Source organism: Pagrus major, chromosome 23 (genome assembly GCF_040436345.1).
Source record: "Pagrus major chromosome 23, Pma_NU_1.0".
NCBI lineage: Eukaryota > Metazoa > Chordata > Actinopteri > Spariformes > Sparidae > Pagrus > Pagrus major.
In genome coordinates this window covers 2,293,717-2,311,189 of record NC_133237.1, presented here as the reverse complement: position 1 = coordinate 2,311,189, position 17,473 = coordinate 2,293,717, and the positions used below count along the sequence as shown (strand labels likewise).

General features: G+C 38.3%; 1 protein-coding gene across 1 annotated transcript; it reads right to left on the bottom strand.

The window, feature by feature from the left end:
- Positions 1–801: 801 nt before the first annotated feature.
- On the bottom strand, positions 802–10,914 carry rac3a (Rac family small GTPase 3a). The gene is made up of 6 exons (XM_073494228.1): positions 10,827–10,914; positions 9,214–9,285; positions 8,842–8,959; positions 7,823–7,885; positions 5,860–6,019; positions 802–2,131 (listed from the first exon to the last, which is right to left on the bottom strand). Exons 1-6 carry the CDS (start codon positions 10,859–10,861, stop codon positions 2,001–2,003), a joined length of 579 nt encoding a protein of 192 aa, XP_073350329.1. The 5' UTR covers positions 10,862–10,914; the 3' UTR covers positions 802–2,000.
- Positions 10,915–17,473: the final 6,559 nt, after the last annotated feature.

Genomic DNA, 17,473 nt, shown 5'->3' with positions numbered 1-17,473 from the left:
GCCTTCACTTTATATAAGAAAAAAGGCAAAGTGCAATGTATGTGGGAAGCTAATTAGTTGCAAGTCAGGTTGCACATCAACGTGGGCCAACCATTTAAGGCAGCAAGGTGTCAATCTAACTGACTAATCAGTGTTTGATGAGTGTGTGTCAACAACTTTTCAACAACAACTGGCAGAATGATCTTCAAATGTGGGTTTGAATACATGTTAATAGTCGGCTCGTTTTGGAAAGCGTGCTGTCTTTGTCACATTTTGTGTAGCCTCGGCTGCTGTTTCATGCTCTGTCTAACTGTGACAGCCTAAGTAGCATACAGTATTTGATCTGCTGACATGTTTTCTGTGCAGCATCGGGCCAGGCTCTATTCACTTTGGTTCAGTCTGACATTCATTCTGATGTTTTTCTTGCTGTAGTGGATTTATATCTGATTACTATTTAACTGTGTGATTCTTGGCCAGCACTGTTTTTTCACTTCAAATCTTTTCCATCATTGTGTAGAAATACAATATAAGTCATACAATTTCATTTTATGTATTTACTTTGTGAATGTTTAGTTTAAAAGGCTGAGACTAGGATTATTTAATAAAACAGTGACAATTAAAGTAAATGCTTAGAAGGACAGAGCAAATTCATTTATCTAATCTAATCTTGACCCCTTTTTTGTTTTAATAATATAATGCTATGCCCTAACTGCATGCGGCGTGAGCAGGTGTCAGCAACAAAATCAGCTTTATTTAATTGTTTACTGATATCCTAATTGGCTGTGGGTGACACAGCAGCGCAGCGCTGTTTTAAGCCCCGCTTCTAATTCTCATTCCTGTTACTCATGGATGAAGAACAGTGGATTTATAAACCTGATTTCCAGGGAGCTGAAGGTTTCTGGTAAGACAACACATCATCTCTACTGGCTGTTGGCTATGTTGTTTGTCATTTCCAGTAGAGAAACATCTAGGCATCACGGTATAAAGTGTGTTTTCTGCTTAAAAAGTACAAACGTAGCAGACATTAGCAAACTTCCCTTCTTTTACTTGAGTGGTCAGTCTCCAATCTGATCTCCAGCACACAGCTGATAGGTACATGGTGCATATCAGAATGCTTATTTAACAGACTGAGTGTGGACAGTGAGCGCCTGACATCGTACTGCATTGAACGCTCACATGCAGTTAAGACACTGTTTTAGAATCAAAACTGGGAACTGCTAAGAACCGGAATCGATAAGCAGAATGGAATCAATAAACTTCAAACAATAACCAACCCTACTTACAAGAAAATCAAACGAATCAAAGGAAAGAAATCTCAAATTCATTTGTGGCCCAAATTTGAAAATCATTTAAAAAAAAAAAATGTAGATCTGGCTCCCCAGCTGCAAGTTTGAGAACTCCACTTTTTCAACTTAGCATGTTGCTAATCGCAGGCATTTTCAGGTTACTTCTTATTGAAATTGTGCAGGTTGTTGCAATAAAACAAAACAAAGATAAGACCCTTACAAAATTAAGTCATCTCAACAAAATCATCAAAACTTGCTTGCATAAAAATATAAAAAAATTAAAAGTAAAAAGTAGGTGTACACAAGGGATTACATGTATATTGGGTCTGTGTCCTTGTTTTGTACGTTGGGTGTTTTATTTACAGGTTTCAAGGCTAAACACGAGTGCAAAATAATTTTACATACCCACCTGAAAATGAATAAAATCCCTTTCTCGTGATGAGTAAGTGACTTTATTCAATTTCTCCATTTGTCTAAGAGACATTACAAGTTTATCACTGTTTTAAGGCAGACATCACACAGAATTAATTTTTTACCAAAAAAGTAGGCTGAAATTTGCTATCTTTAACCCACCAGCTGAAGTCCTCAGCCTGCTTTAGACCAGTAAAGATCAACTCCTGCTGTACAAACAGTGAATTGTTTCAAAGAAGTTCCCTCTTGGCTGTACTCCATCCATACAGTGTGACTGACCAAAGGAATTGCATCCTGGTGGCTTGATCTACTGTCTCCTCCTCCTCAGAACACTGTGCATTTCCTGCCTCCTTTTTTGACAGGCGGAGGGCAAAGGACAGCTCGGATGGCCTCGTCAAAGACTGTCTTCAGTCCTCGCTGCGTCAGCGCAGAGCACTCCAGGTACTTGACAGCACCTGCCAACCAAGGACATACAGTATGGACATGGAAGTGTTGCATGTATTTAAATCCATCAATACCACCAGCTATTTTAAAGAATATTTTTAGATTTATGTTTTATCTTGCTGCAGTTGTTACTTTACATTCTCTCTATTTAAACTTGGATGAGGCACATATCAGTCATATGGTTGTTTCAAGTTATAGTTTGCCGTAATCGGCTTCTTCATAGCCTAGATCTGTGTATGTGGGTATGTGTATGTATGTATACATGTATATATATATATATATATATATGTATATATATACACTTGCCTAATTTTATGTCCTTTTTGTTCAAGGACAGGCTCTTGAAGACACATTAAAGGAATAGTTCACTCTAGAACGAAATTCAGTCATTATCGACTCACCCTCATGCCGATGAGAAGTCCGGTGTAGTTTCTTATTCCTCAAAGTGCAGCTGGAGACCCGCGGGGGTACCCTCCGGCAGGAATAATCCATATAATGAGCGTAAGTGGCGCCCGAGACGAAAAGGTCCATAAAACTACACAAAAACTTTGTAATATTCCTCCATACTGCTCGTCCGCTGCAATCCAAGTGTCCTGAAGTGGCGACATCCAGAGTTTACTTGAAACTACGTCATTTAGTACATTTTTCTAGCCTAAACAGTCACTATGCTATATCTGCCTGGAGGCACGCTCCTGTGAGTGTCAAAGTTTCAAATCAGTAGTGCAGGCAGATCCCTCTTGCGTTTGTGTGTCGCTCGGTAACTCAAAGCAGGAAGTAAATACCGGTGTGTATCTATCGCGAGTCTCGTTCATCTTGTCCGGCGTGGCTTCCGTAGTGCAATCGGCTGTGAGGGAGACTCACGTGAACGCGGAGCGTGCTTCCAGGCAGATATAGCATAGTGACTGTTTAGGCTAGAAAAATGTACTAAATGACGTAGTTTCAAGTAAACTCTGGATGTCGCCACTTCAGGACACTTGGATTGCAGCGGACGAGCAGTATGGAGGAATATTACAAAGTTTTTGTGTAGTTTTATGGACCTTTTCGTCTCGGGCGCCACTTACGCTCATTATATGGATTATTCCTGCCGGAGGGTACCCCCGCGGGTCTCCAGCTGCACTTTGAGGAATAAGAAACTACACCGGACTTCTCATCAGCATGAGGGTGAGTCGATAATGACTGAATTTTGTTTTAGAGTGAACTATTCCTTTAAGCTCTTACCTTCTTTTGTATTACATTTATGCTGTTATACAATTTATATTGTGAACATACACACATTGATTGATATATGAACATTTCCTGTTATGATATTCAAAAAAAAAAAAATGTTTTCATTTAGTAGCGTAGATTTGTTGGTCCAGGTATGTTTGATGGGATTTTGAGGGGTGTCCACAACCCTACCTAAGACAGCCTCCCCCATTGTCTTGTAAGATAACCTGATGAAGGTCAAGTACCGAAGTACTGAAACGTTGTTGTCATTAAACTTAATTGCAAGTAAAGTGGACAGTGTGTGGAGTCTTTTTCCTGGGTAATCTATCAGTAAAAGATTAAGTGCCTTATAGTTAATGTCAGAGTTATGGAGGATTTGTTTTGAAAATGTACCAACATGGTGAGTTTCGGGTAAAAGATTTGACATAAATTAAACTTGTGGCTCTACACCTTTGGAATGAATGAAGCTTCCTCACAGAGGTCAAAACAGGCACTCTTTGCCATCTGCATAAGCATGTAATGGCTGAACCTGCAGACACACAACTTATCAAAATGTCTGTAACACCTGTGCATTTACATGCCTGGTTTTCTCTGTGGTTTATACACTTTATAACCAACTAACATACAACATTTAAATGTTAAATCTTATTTCTCATTGAGGTAAACAACCTGACACTGAACACCACGAAAACCAAGGAACTAATTCTTGACTGCAGAAAGTCCCAAGCAGACTCTGCCCTACTACATCAACAGGGAATGTGTGGAAAGGGTTCTCACTTTCTAGTTCCTGGGAGCCAACAAACACCACTGCAGTTGCAGGCACTGCAGTTGCAGGCACTGCAACGGCTACGCTTCCTGAGAGTGTTCAGGAAAAACAGACAGGAAGAGAAGCTGCTGGTGGACTTCTCCGCTCCTCCATAGAGAGTGTGTGTCAGTTTGGTACGTTGGCTGCTCAGCAGCACAGAAGAGAGCTCTTCAGAGGGTCAACAACACAGCTCAGAAAAATCATCCGTTGCCCTTTGCCCTCACTGGATGACATCTCCATCTCCCCCTGCCTCAGCAGAGCCAATAACATTCTTAAGGAGTCCTCACATCCTGGCCACCATCCTTGGCCTCTGGCAGGTGCCACAGGACCATCAAAGCATGGACCACCAGACTAAAAAACAGTTTCTTTCCCTGGGCCACATGCACTATAAACTCAAACAACCACTGAATGACCCCTCATGAGTGTAAAACTGTCTACCACTGAGCAGTAACTTCATATCTACGTGCAATATACATACATCCGTATTGTGCAATAGATTTAATACACTGTGCAATAACCCATACTCTGTGCAATCCTTTCTTTAATATTACTACTTTAATGCTGTGCATCACAGTTATCTCTGTGCAGTAAGTACACTCAATACTGCAATTCTGGTCTAATAATTCATATACTACAATTCATATTCATTGTGTTCATTATTTATTTACTTATTCCAGATTACTGTGGCTTTTTATACTTTTTATATTATACTTTTATTTTTGTATTTATATTTGTGTCTCCCTGTACTGCACTGATCAGAAGTAGTGCTCCTCATTCTGTTGTGTTCTGTACAATAACAATAAAGGTTTTCTATTTCTATTCTATATCTTTTTGTTTAATCTGTACAAAAACCAAAGTGCAACTATGACAATTTTGCAGTAACTCACTGTCTCAGCTGGGTCTTCTCCTAAAACGCTGAACTATTCTTTTAAGATATATTTATTTTTTTGTATGGATTCCAGGAGGAGTCGCGATTATTCTAGTAAAAACTAATGGGGCTCTAAATCAATGGAAAATAAACAACTGAATGAATTGAACCCAAATGGCAATGGTAAATAATGGTCTGCTGGTTTCTAATAACATCTGCATTATTAGCAGGGGTCTAAGGACAGAGGGTGTTGTTCATTGAACAACTGTAAAGCCCACTAAGGGCAATATTATTTGTGACTTCAGGCTATATAAAGAAAACTGACCTCACTAGGTTCAAAAACATTGACTTGAAGCAGTTATTTGAAGCCAATGATAAAGGCCCTCTTGATACAGTAAATTCAGCACTAATTCAACAACAGAGTCATGCCATATCACTCTGCTGCTCTCACTTTCTCTTCTTAACATGCAGAGTGTTTTCATTAAAGGGGCTCTATGTAACAATTTGTAGTCATTTACATATATTCATTACTTATTTATTGGGCATATGTGAGCCAATTGTTACATGATGTGAAAAATGAGACCTTCCCTGTCTCTTTCGGTTGCCTAAACAAGCCTGTGGATGACTTGTTGAAGTTGTTTAATGCTGCTGGTCAGTGGATTTCTTTTTGAAGGACTCAGGTCAGATTTTCTGTAACAGTCCAAAGAATGTGACTTTGTGCATGTTCTCAAGTGCCTCGTCTCAGTTTAGAGTATACATCATACATGTATAATAACTCAAATTGTGTAGTTACATTGGAGGCATTGCATTTACAGTCCCATGTGTCTTGAGAACATCAGTCAACACACATACACACTTACCGATCTCCCTGGCCATGGCCAGGCCCTGCGGGTAGGTAATGGGAGAGAGCTTTTTGTCTCTCAGCCGTTCAATGGCGTCCTTGTCGTCCCGCAGGTCCAGTTTGGTGCCCACCAAGATGATAGGTGTGTTGGGGCAGTGGTGACGAACCTCTGGATACCACTGCAAAGAATGACGAAGAAGTCAAACGTCGATGGCAAGCAAAGATGCAGTGACAAATTAGAAACATATCTACGCCTGTAGACATCAACAGTTCAACATACTTGAGCTAAAAAAAGTGCCAACTCTGTGAAGTGGCAGTGTTAATATGTAATTACAACACGCACTATTTAATATGTAATTAAAACTGACTACTTAATATGTAATTACAACAGACTACTTAATATGTAATTACAACATGTGCTATTTAATATGTAATTACAACTGACTACTCAATATGTAATTACAACATGCTCTGTTTAAAAATATAATTACAATAGAATCTAATTAATATGTAATCACAACATATGTAATATTTAATTACAACAGACTACTTAATATGTAATTACAACATGCGCTACTTAATATGTAATTACAACAGACTACTTAATATGTCGTTACAACATGAGCTAGTTAACATGTAATTACATCATATGTGATATGTAATTACAACAGACTACTTAATATGTAATTACAACAGACTATTTGATATGTAATTACAACAAGCGCTATTTAATATGTAATTACAACTGACTACTTAATATGTAATTACAACAGACTGCCATATTTGTAATTACAACAGACTACTTAATATGTAATTACAACAGACTCTATTTGATATGTAATTACAACACGCACTATTTAATATGTAATTACAACTGACTACTTAATATGTAATTAAAACAGACTACTTAATATGTTGTTACAACATGCGCTATTTAATATGTAATTACAACAGACTACTTAATATGTAATTACAACTGACTACTTAATATGTTGTTACAACATGCGCTACTTAATATGTAATTACAACACTCTATTTTAGTATGTAATTACAACAGAATTATTGATATGTAATTACAACAGACTACTTAATATGTAATTACAACAGACTCTATTTGATATGTAATTTCAACAGGCTCTATTTAATATGTAATTTCAACAGGCTCTATTTAATATGTAATTACAACAGACTACTTAATATGTTGTTACAACATGCGCTATTTAATATGTAATTACAACAGACTCTATTCAATATGTAATTACAATAGACTACTTAATATGTTGCTACAACAGACTACTTAATATGTAATTACAACAGACTACTTAATATATTGTTACAACATGCGCTATTTAATATGTAATTACAACAGACTACTTAATATGTAATTACAACAGACTACTTAATATGTAATTACAACATGCGCTACTTAATATGTAATTACAACACTCTATTTTAGTATGTAATTACAACAGACTACTTGATATGTAATTACAACAGACTACTTAATATGTTGTTACAACATGCGCAATTTAATATGTAATTACAACAGACTCTATTTAATATGTAATTACAACATATGTAATTACAACAGACTACTTAACATGTACAACAGACTACTTAATAAGTAATTACAACATGGGCTACTTAATATGTTATTACAACAGATTACCTAATATGTAATTACAACATACTCTGTTTAAATATATAATTACAACACTCTATTTAATATGTAATTACAACAGACTACTCAAATTGTAATTGCAATAAACTACTTAATATGTAATTACAACAGACCACTTAACATGTACAACAGACTACTAAATATGTAATCACAACAGACTCTATTTGATATGTAATTACAACATGCGCTATTTAATATGTAATTACAACATACACTATTAAATATGTAATTACAACAGACTACTTAATATGTAATTACAACATGCGCTTGACAGTGACAATGATCTGAGACAGATCAGTACCTTGGCTCGGACGTTCTCAAAGGATGCCGGGCTCACCAGGGAGAAGCATATCAGGAACACATCCTGCACAGACAGAGGACAAACAATCACATACTCACAGGGGCTCACTGTCAGAAAAGGCATACCGGGCAAATGTTTGGACCCCCCCTATGACCCCCATAAAGACGGGCCCCCCTTATGGCCACTCATACTGGCACAGTTCAGATGGATCACCAGCTTGAGTTGAAACTGTATCACCATGTCAGCTACAGAGACACCAACTGACTACTCACCAGAAACTCTCTCGTTGTCCTGTGAAGCAGCCCTATTGACATGCATTGCAATCACTGGCAGACAGCCTGGTGGTAAGAGCCACTGCCCAGGAGTCGTTATAAACATCAGACTCCGTTTAAAACAGTCCAAGTCACAACGCAGACATCTGATTTTTCTGCAAGCTTTTTTTTAAGCATGATTCAATGATTTTAACATGCATAGGATGCATAAATGAAGAAAAATGTTTGTACGACATAAAAGAACATTTGTCTGCGCTAAAGTTTGTTTTATTTATTATTATTATTATTAATAATAATTAATAATAATAATTATTATTATTATTAATTGTAAAAATAACTGGATACAAAAGTCAGATAAAGAGTAAAAGAAAGCAAAGACCTATTAGTCAAAATAGTAACTGTAGACATGGAAGTCTGAGGAAGAGAGAGAGAGAGAGAGAGAGAGAGAGAGAGAGAGTGTGTGTGTGTGTGTGTGTGTGTGTGTGTGTGTGTGTGTGTGTGTGTGTGTGTGTGTGTACCTTCAGGGACATAAATCTAAAACTCAAGTCCCCATAACATTAAAGCATTACATTTTAGATTAAAGACTTGGTTTAAGTTTGGGGTTAGGTTTAGGTTTAGGTTAGGGTTAGATAAGTAGGTAATGGATATGGTTAGGGTTTGGGTGAGTCTCAAGGAAATTAATGAAAGTCTATGTAATGTCCTGTGAAGAGTTTGTGTATGTGTGTGTGTGTGTGTAATATGCATTACCGTCTGAGGGTAAGACAGGGGGCGGAGCCTGTCATAGTCCTCCTGTCCTGCTGTATCCCAGAGGCCCAGATTGACTGGTTTCCCATCCACCATCACATTTGCTGAGTAGTTGTCAAAGCTTAGAGAGACACGAGACAATGTAGTCATATATGTAGTTTTGCTTTTTTTCTCCCAAAGAGTAAAGTGTGCAATTTAAATGATATTTCTATAAGTGCTGTATCATAGGCAACTGGACTTGTTTCAGTTTCTTGAAGATGTTTCACCTCTCATCCAAGAGGCTTCTTTGGTTCTAACTACCTGACTTAAGTTCTGACTAACCACCTTCAATGATATTGTTGGCATTAGTGTAGTTTAAGGTGCAGCTGTACTCACACAGTGGGGATGTACTCTCCAGGAAAGGCATTTGTGGTGTAGCTGATGAGCAGACATGTCTTACCCACAGCACTAGAGAAAGCAGAGAAGAATAACAAACAGAAATACATACATGATCACTACAATTGAATCAGAAATGTTACAACAGTTATCCACTGACCCTGTACTGTTCCCTATTTTTGACTGGTTGGTTGGCCCAGACTGGAAACAGTGATCAAACAGTGATTAAATTGAGGCAAAGTCAGACTTCATACTTGGTATGAGATTACTGAGGGCTACAATAATTTTCTTAAAGGAAAATAACCAATTGGATTATACCCTCATCACCTTTCACCTTTTTTAACTTAAGAGCAGAAGGATCCATGTTGTTGACTGTTGGCTTTCCGTTTTTCTTCCGTTTTTCTGTATATCAGGCTACACACACAGGGGCCCAGAGGATAGAATAAAAAGCCAAGTCCAAGACAGAGACGAGGAAAAGGAAGAGTGCACTCTGTTGATAATGACTGGCTAAAATTTGGGATATGCAGATAAGGCGAGACATGTTTATCTCTGTGCAACCTTTCAAACACAAAGGGAATTCAAACACATAAAGATGAAGATATCATGAAAATGACATTTAAAAGGAAAATGAGAAAGAAGATGGAGGAATGATTGAAGGGTCACTGTAGTTTTACTTTGTTTATATGTGGCGGACCCTGCCACCTTTCTAGCTTCAAACAGTGTTCTGGGACCTTATTTTCCTCTGAGAACAACTTTTTTTTTTTTCACTTATGGAAAAAATACATATTTCTGAGTTTGTATTGTTACCTCATTAATATTGTTAATATTAAAATTCTGAGTTTGAATTTCTTCTCCAAAATTACAGAGTGCCCCTTTAATCCTGTCAGATGTAGTTACTTCGCAGATGAAGATTTTTTATACAAACTGTGCATACAAAGCAGCCTATACACTCTGCATGAGAAACATTTGACTTGTCATATTTTAAGTGCATTCTGTTGCTATCCTTTGCTTAACATTTTTTGCAAAATCCTGAATGAGAAGAATACTTCTTCTACTCTGGGTAGATGAATAAAGACGAAGATAGCCTAGAATAGATATTGCATTGCAGCAGTCCCTCTGGCTGGGAGTGTGTGTATCTGGTGAAGCATCTCTGACTGGAGTGTAGGTGTGACAACATTACATCATTAGAGAAGACACCCCGGCAGCAGCAGCCTCAGCGTCCACTTCTATCTGAGTTAAGCACACATAACCTACACAGATGATCTATATACAGAGGGTTTGAGTAAAAATATGAAAAATAATGAAACCAAATCAGTAGCTGAAAGATGCGTCTGACATGTACCTGGATGCCGGTGCTTATTAGTGTGCCATCCACCGCCCACCTGCCCTTCCTTTCATCACTATCGTTACACTATTTCATTTCACAACACATGGCCATATATTTTACTCCTATCAGGACTGAAACGGATCCCGGTGTTTTCAGTGAATGTCGACTCATAAACCCCCACATCAGTCCCAGCCCCTCCTGCAACAACTGCCCTCTCAGCTGCGAACAACACTCCTGAGAACAACATTTGCACTCCGAAACCAACAAACACCGAACAAATTCTCACCCATCGCCCACGACTACGCATTTGATGGCCTGCATTGAGAGAGGAGGGCTGCTGTCCGAAGGGAGAGTTTACAGAGTGGTTACTGGTGCTCCTCCACCTGCTTCCTTCGCTGCCTTCAGCCGTAGTAAGAGGTGGGCGGCTCCTCACGGCTGCTGGGCTGTAGCTGCACACGGAGCCCGTCACCGGCTGTGCACGAACACTTCCGGAGATGAACGAACGTATTTAAAGGGCCAGTTAGCCGCGTGAGCTGCTTCATGATGAACACCCGCCTTGTTCCGGGATAGTATGGCAAGCAGTCTTAACATTTAATTAATCCTGTAATTACATTTGAGATAAACTTAGCATTTCTCCCAGTCAATATTGTGTCAGAATGGTAATTTAAAGATATAATTCTGCATTAAAATGTCTACAAAAGACTAGACCTTTGGTTTTTATTTTGTTGAGTTGTGTACTTACACCATCCCAAATGTTTCCAACGATATTCAAACCCAGGTCAGCAACCAGAATAAACTTGAAAACTGAGGGAGTTTGACCTCAGGATCATTTCTGTTTATTCGCATTACTCCTGCAGTGTTTATGTGCCCCAGACAACCGGATTTAGGCTACTGCGCACTAGCCATAAGCTAATACAGTGGTGTAGTTTGTAGTCCTGAAACCCAGAAATCTGTTACCATTTTTACACATCCAGTTCCCTGGTCTCAAGGTCTAAGATGGTCTGAAACCCTCTGAAATAAGGTCTGTGGTTACCACATGCATGAGATAAAATACATAAGTAAATGTCACACCATTTAGTAATGAAGCATTGATGCAGCGGTTGCCATCAAGTGTCTTAATGAGACTGAGAGGTTGTCGGTGACATTAAACGGCATCACACTGAACACAGAGACTGATCAACTCACTAGTCCGTCTTTACAGGCCGACTTTAGTTACCCCCCTCTCTTTACTCCTCTCTTGTCTCTAACGTTATGTTTATTAAGTAGAGTAGGCCTACATACTGCCTCCAGCCCCAGTCGGCCATCAACATTACAGTAAGTTACATTAACACCCAACAAAGGAGACATTTATACCCCTTTTCCACAGGTCAAAAATCCCACTTAAACCCACTAAGATCGGGCTTTTGTGTGCAATGGGAATGTGAAAAATCTGCGTTTCTTTTAAGAGAAATTGACCGCAGTAGACACAGGTTTTTATCACCTTGGCAGGCTCAGAATTTGGGATGTGGTCTATTCAAGGATGTTTTATTACTGCACACAGTGTTGGAGGCAGAGCCCCGTTCATTCCTATGAAAGCTGCTCAGTGGTATTTTGAAGCCAATAAAGCTGGACTTCCCGGGTATGAAAATACCTGGATTGCCAACGAGCCGGCTAACTTGAATGGAGATAAAATAATTTAATCGTGCAGCTCTTCTAGACTTTCCTAATGTTATTGGACCGAATGGCTCAAATTATGACAGTGAAACGAAACATTTCACGGGGGTTGTGATGCTCAAAAGAATTTATCCACCGTTTTACAGACGCTTCTTTCACAATGGGTCTATTGTTGTTTCCTCTTCTGTTACAACTGTTTCAGGTGCATTCGACGTGAAACGTGACATCAGTGGCGTACAATGTAACGATTCAGATAAAAATCACAGGCGGGCTGCCTTGCCTGCGGGATGTTAGTTTTGGCGTTATGACGTCTATGTATTATGTTGAAGAGATACAGTATCTACTGAAGTTAGCGTGTTAACCAGCTAGCTCTAGCCTATTCCGGTCCAAAGCTTGCGTGCTAGCTAAGCACCAACACTCCCCTGGTACTCCAAGCTCACCATCTGGACTTCTAGCTGTATGGCTAACAGAGCTTACTAGCTAACGGCAGCTATAGTTAGCAGCAATTAGTGGTTACTCTGGTGATATTCTGCCCCCTCTTTGTTTGGAGTATAAATTGACAGGTGGCCAAATCTTACAAATTGCACCTTTAAAAGTAATGTGATAATTTTAACATTTATAGCTGGACTGGATATACAGTATATTGCAGATATATTGCAGAACATTTCAGATATCCACAATGTCATTGTTCCTAGGACAAATTACGCCACTTTTGCCATTCATGTGTACTGGTCTTGTAAGTTCAGGTATTCACAAGTAAAGTTTGACATCCAGAATGAACATTCTGGATATTTTCAATTAAAATCTTAGGAAAAACTGGGCTGCATGAGCTTTTCATAAATCCACCACTCAAGTCAGAACAGAAAGTTCTTCTTTAGCTCTCAGTAACTAGCTACAAGCAGGTTTTAAACGTTAAGTATCACTAAACCTACTATATGTATTTGAATAAATATAGTTTCTACCACTGAATTTACATAAAAGTGTACCGAAGGATATTACCTACTGTAGCACAACTTAATAAAGGTATTAAAAGCCTGGAATGCACAATGTGGATTTTTTTCAGCTGATACCAATAGAATAATAGATCATTTCACATTTTTGTATTTTAAAAATAAGTTCTTAACCTGCAGTATATTCACACCTGAGGGTAAGAAAAGGCTCAGATGTAATGAGCAAAAATTGATAATTAAATATTCGATAGCTCTTTTCAGTCTTTTGGTGTAAAACATGTAGACTTATTCCCTCCTTGTGGAACACGTGTTACAGATCACAATCGTGCTGTCACAGACGTCCACATCGGTGAACATGTTTGGCTCTGTAGTCTACATGGCATGGCTGTACTGGAGTTCCACTTCTTCTCTTTCTTCTGTCTTTTTGGCAGATCTTAAACCAATTTTCAAGGCGCATATGTTCACCTACTGTATCAAAGTGCTGGGCTTGTTAAGTCAATGAAAGCACTTTGGCTCATTGGCTCACATTCCTAAAATAAAGTTTGGAAGACACACAATGAAAACACTGATCTCTTTATTGCTTGAATTGCTGTAAGGATGTCCTAGAGAGAAATCCAAAACACACCAACATTAAAGCACAATCACTCACAATCTGAGGAAAGGCACAAATAGAATGGTCCTCTGGAGAGACTCACAGCAGGCTTCCACACTGACGGTCTGACTGAATGGAGCACAGTGAGCTGTAGAACTAAGGCAGAAAATCAACAACAACATAGGTTTCTGAGTTCAGCTCTAAATATTCACACTAGCGCTTGCTGATTTAGCTTTCGACCATCTAGTAAGTCAGAAATACTGTAAAAGTCATAAGATACAGTTGATAAACGAGAAAAATACAGTACCAAGGCAAAAAGACACCATACTCTATGACAAATGGGTGCAACACTAGTGAATTAAGACATCTTTGAAAAACATAACAGGGCAGTGATAATTTGTGATTATTGGTGTTCAGAACAAAAACATCAAACTGCAATGCTTTAAATGTTTAGAAAATAAATGAAAATAAATGTTAAGGCCAAAACTAATTGGCAGGTCTTCTACAGTAATGACTGCATAGAATGAATGCAGGAAAATACTGTGCGCGTAGATGTAAGAGAGGAGGTGACACAAAACGGAAAAACTGACAAAGTGACAAGCATCAGAGTATAAGAGTATAAGGCAGGGACTGTAACCTTCCCACCTGTACACGTGTTTACTGGTAGATGGGGCTGGCTATCGCACCTCAATACCTTTTTGATACCAACTAAAATGTGCATCTTCATTTGTCAAGTACCCAAAGTTTGCACTGAATCCTCATCCTCTTCTTTACTGATCAGGTTTCTGATTGAAGAAAAGTTTAAGACTATACACGTGTGGCTGTTTAGACAACATTTAACATTTGAACACTCCGGCACTTGGATATTGTAGAATTGCTGCTTCTGACAGTAAGTATCTGAAAAAAAAGTATTTTGGTATTAGTACAAAAAGTGCTCATTTAATCATTTTCATTTATCTGACATGATGGACATGATAACTTGATTACAAACTGATGATTCATTAATGAGGCACTCCACCTATTTTACACATTAAGAGGGCTTTACTCATTATTCAGCCGAAGACAACAAGTTGTATAAAGTCTTCTGTGGTACTTGGTCTCTGCTGCCAAGTCACTTGTGAACGTTGTTATATCTTAAAGGGTTATGGCCTTTGCACACTATGGGCTATTAATTTGCATGTATATATATTTTTTGGGAAATGTTTTTTTTGTACTTTCAAGCAGAAAACAAATATAACACAGCCAATATATATCATTTGTTTTCGGAACAAAGTCATTTTCTAAAGCTTTCCAACTGATTATATGGGGCAAAATGGACATGTCACTCTATTATATAACAAAGAACACAAAATTTGAGAAACAATGTGAGAAACTTGACTTGGGATAAGTGACCTCGATCGCTCCTTGCACAGACAGACTGCTTTACAGTGTATGAGGGATTTATCGACGGGTACTGAAGCTGTTATATCCATCTAAACTCTCTTCAAATCCGCCCGACTACTTTGATAAAAACAGTCATTTGACTTTGCAGAGCATGCGAGCAGGTCTTCTACTGCTTCGCTCGGTTAGTTTGTTGGTAGCTTGGTGTTTTAACGGATCGATACATCTTAATTGATTGGACCAAACTGTCAGTGAGCCAGTCAGTGCTGCATTGGGGACCTTGACAGAGTTCTGTAAGCTGGTGATGTTTTTCTGCCAGTGCTGCTTGGTCTGCGGCAAGTTTCATTTTAATGTGATAATATATCTGTGTAACAAAATGGCATATTGGAGCCTACAATTGCGAAATTTGTATCGCTGCCGTCGTGAATAGTTCTGATGTAACATATTCACAGATTGAGTATTTCACATTTTCCTGTTGTTTATTTGTCCCCGGTGTGTCAGGGCCTTTTAGCAGTGTGATTATCGGTACAGGATTTAAAAAAATTTTTACGGTCACAGAACCAATGAGTGTCCTCTTTGTCTTCTGTTTTTCTTAGAAAATGTGTTTGACAGTTACATCAACAATGAGCACTTTTGAGGTCCCTTTCATTGGCTAATTAAGAAAAAGAAAAAAAACATCACATTGTTTGTATCCAAGACTAATACAACCCTTCAGACCCCCCCCCCCCAAAAAAAAAAAAAAAAAAACTGTGTTCCTTTTTAAGACTTTAAAATATATGGAAAATCTCAGCATCATATTTGGCACCAGCTTGGTTGTGATGAATGTGTCTTCAATATTTGCTGCAGAAAGTCTGCTCTTCCAACAGCTAACAGGAGTTTTCTTTGTTTTTGTTTTGTTAGTACTGACCTGTGCTCCCTTTACATGACAAGATCAGGCATACACTAAACAGTATCTTAACAACATATAAACATTTGCTCTTTGATTATATAGTGTTGCATATCACAAAATGTGCAAAAATATAGTAATTTACTCTTAATCTATAGATCTGTAGCAATACTGTGAATAGGACAGAAGAGCACATGTCAGCAGAGTTAAAAGGACTACCTGGACATTTTAAGTATCCTTTAACAAACACTTCTAGCTAATTATGAGGGGAATTTCACCTAGAAATATATTTATATCTAAAGACCAAAGGGAACACTAAGAGAAAATGTTACTGAATATGTAATTATTATTATTTACACTTCCATCAATTAAGTGGTAATAACTGGTACTTTTGTCAAACTGTGTGACAAGATGCAGGAAAACCATGTATATCAGTGTCAGGCAATCCTTTAAGAAAGGTTTAAAATACAACATGACAAAAATATTTTAAAAAATATCAACCAAAAATTAAACTAGACTCAAGAGACCCCAGACACACTAGCTGAGGTTGTACTTGGGCAAAGCAGTGCTTTTAACTAAATGCTAAAACCAGCATGCTAATATAGTCACATTGACTATAATAATATGCTTATGATCAGCAGATGGTTACCATCTTAGTTTAGCACGTTAGCATACTAACATTTGGTAATTACCACTAAGTACAGCTGAGGCTATTGGGAATGTCATAAGTTAAGCAGGTATTTGCTCATTAATTTGGTCAAAGTTTTAGACAAACTGTGGCACCAGAAGAAGAGTTGAAGAGAGTATCAAGATTCAATTAAAAAATACAATTCTGGCATGGTTCGTGCACAGTCTGGGACAGGTAGGCCCTGCAGCAGCTGATTTGAACCACCCAGAACATCACTTGTGCCCATCTACAGAGCATCAGTGACATTGGTTAAGTGAGATGTCTGCACAGAGCCCAAAGGATACTAAACACCCACCCCAGCCACAGTCTGTCCACCCTGCTGCCATGCCACCAGACTACAGAGCAGCTTCTTTCCCAAACTGTGTTTTTTTGTTATGCAACCCTGTATTGAAGAGCGACAAATAAATTAACCTTGAACCTTCACCCCGAGGAGAAGGTGGATGACCAAATTATACGGCAAATTTGTGGTAAATATTTCAGTCCGGACCATAGTGGTGGACGATCTGAGCAACACTGCCATTCCTGGAAACTTGTTGCTAGCATGGCTAAAAACGTCTAAACAAATAGAAAAGAGCAGCAAACAGAAATAAATCTTTTGGCGTACTTGCTTCACAAACTTAAAGCTTCCTCAGTCAGCATGGAATCTTCTGTCACAGCATCTCTGTAAGAACTAAAGACATCCAGACAAACTAATGAGCATTCACACTGTCAACATATGTGACTTAATACTGAAAAATTGATAAGGAACAAATGAGCTACCAATTCAGATTGCTTCTTGCTTCTA

Coding starts and splice junctions, on each gene's coding strand:
- rac3a (XM_073494228.1), bottom strand. CDS start 10,861: ATGCAGGCCATCAAATGCGTAGTCGTGGGCGATGG. Junction 8,960..9,213: donor GGAGAGTACATCCCCACTGT/GTGAGTACAGCT, acceptor TGTCTCTCTAAG/CTTTGACAACTACTCAGCAA. Junction 7,886..8,841: donor CCCTGTCTTACCCTCAGACG/GTAATGCATATT, acceptor CTGTCTGTGCAG/GATGTGTTCCTGATATGCTT.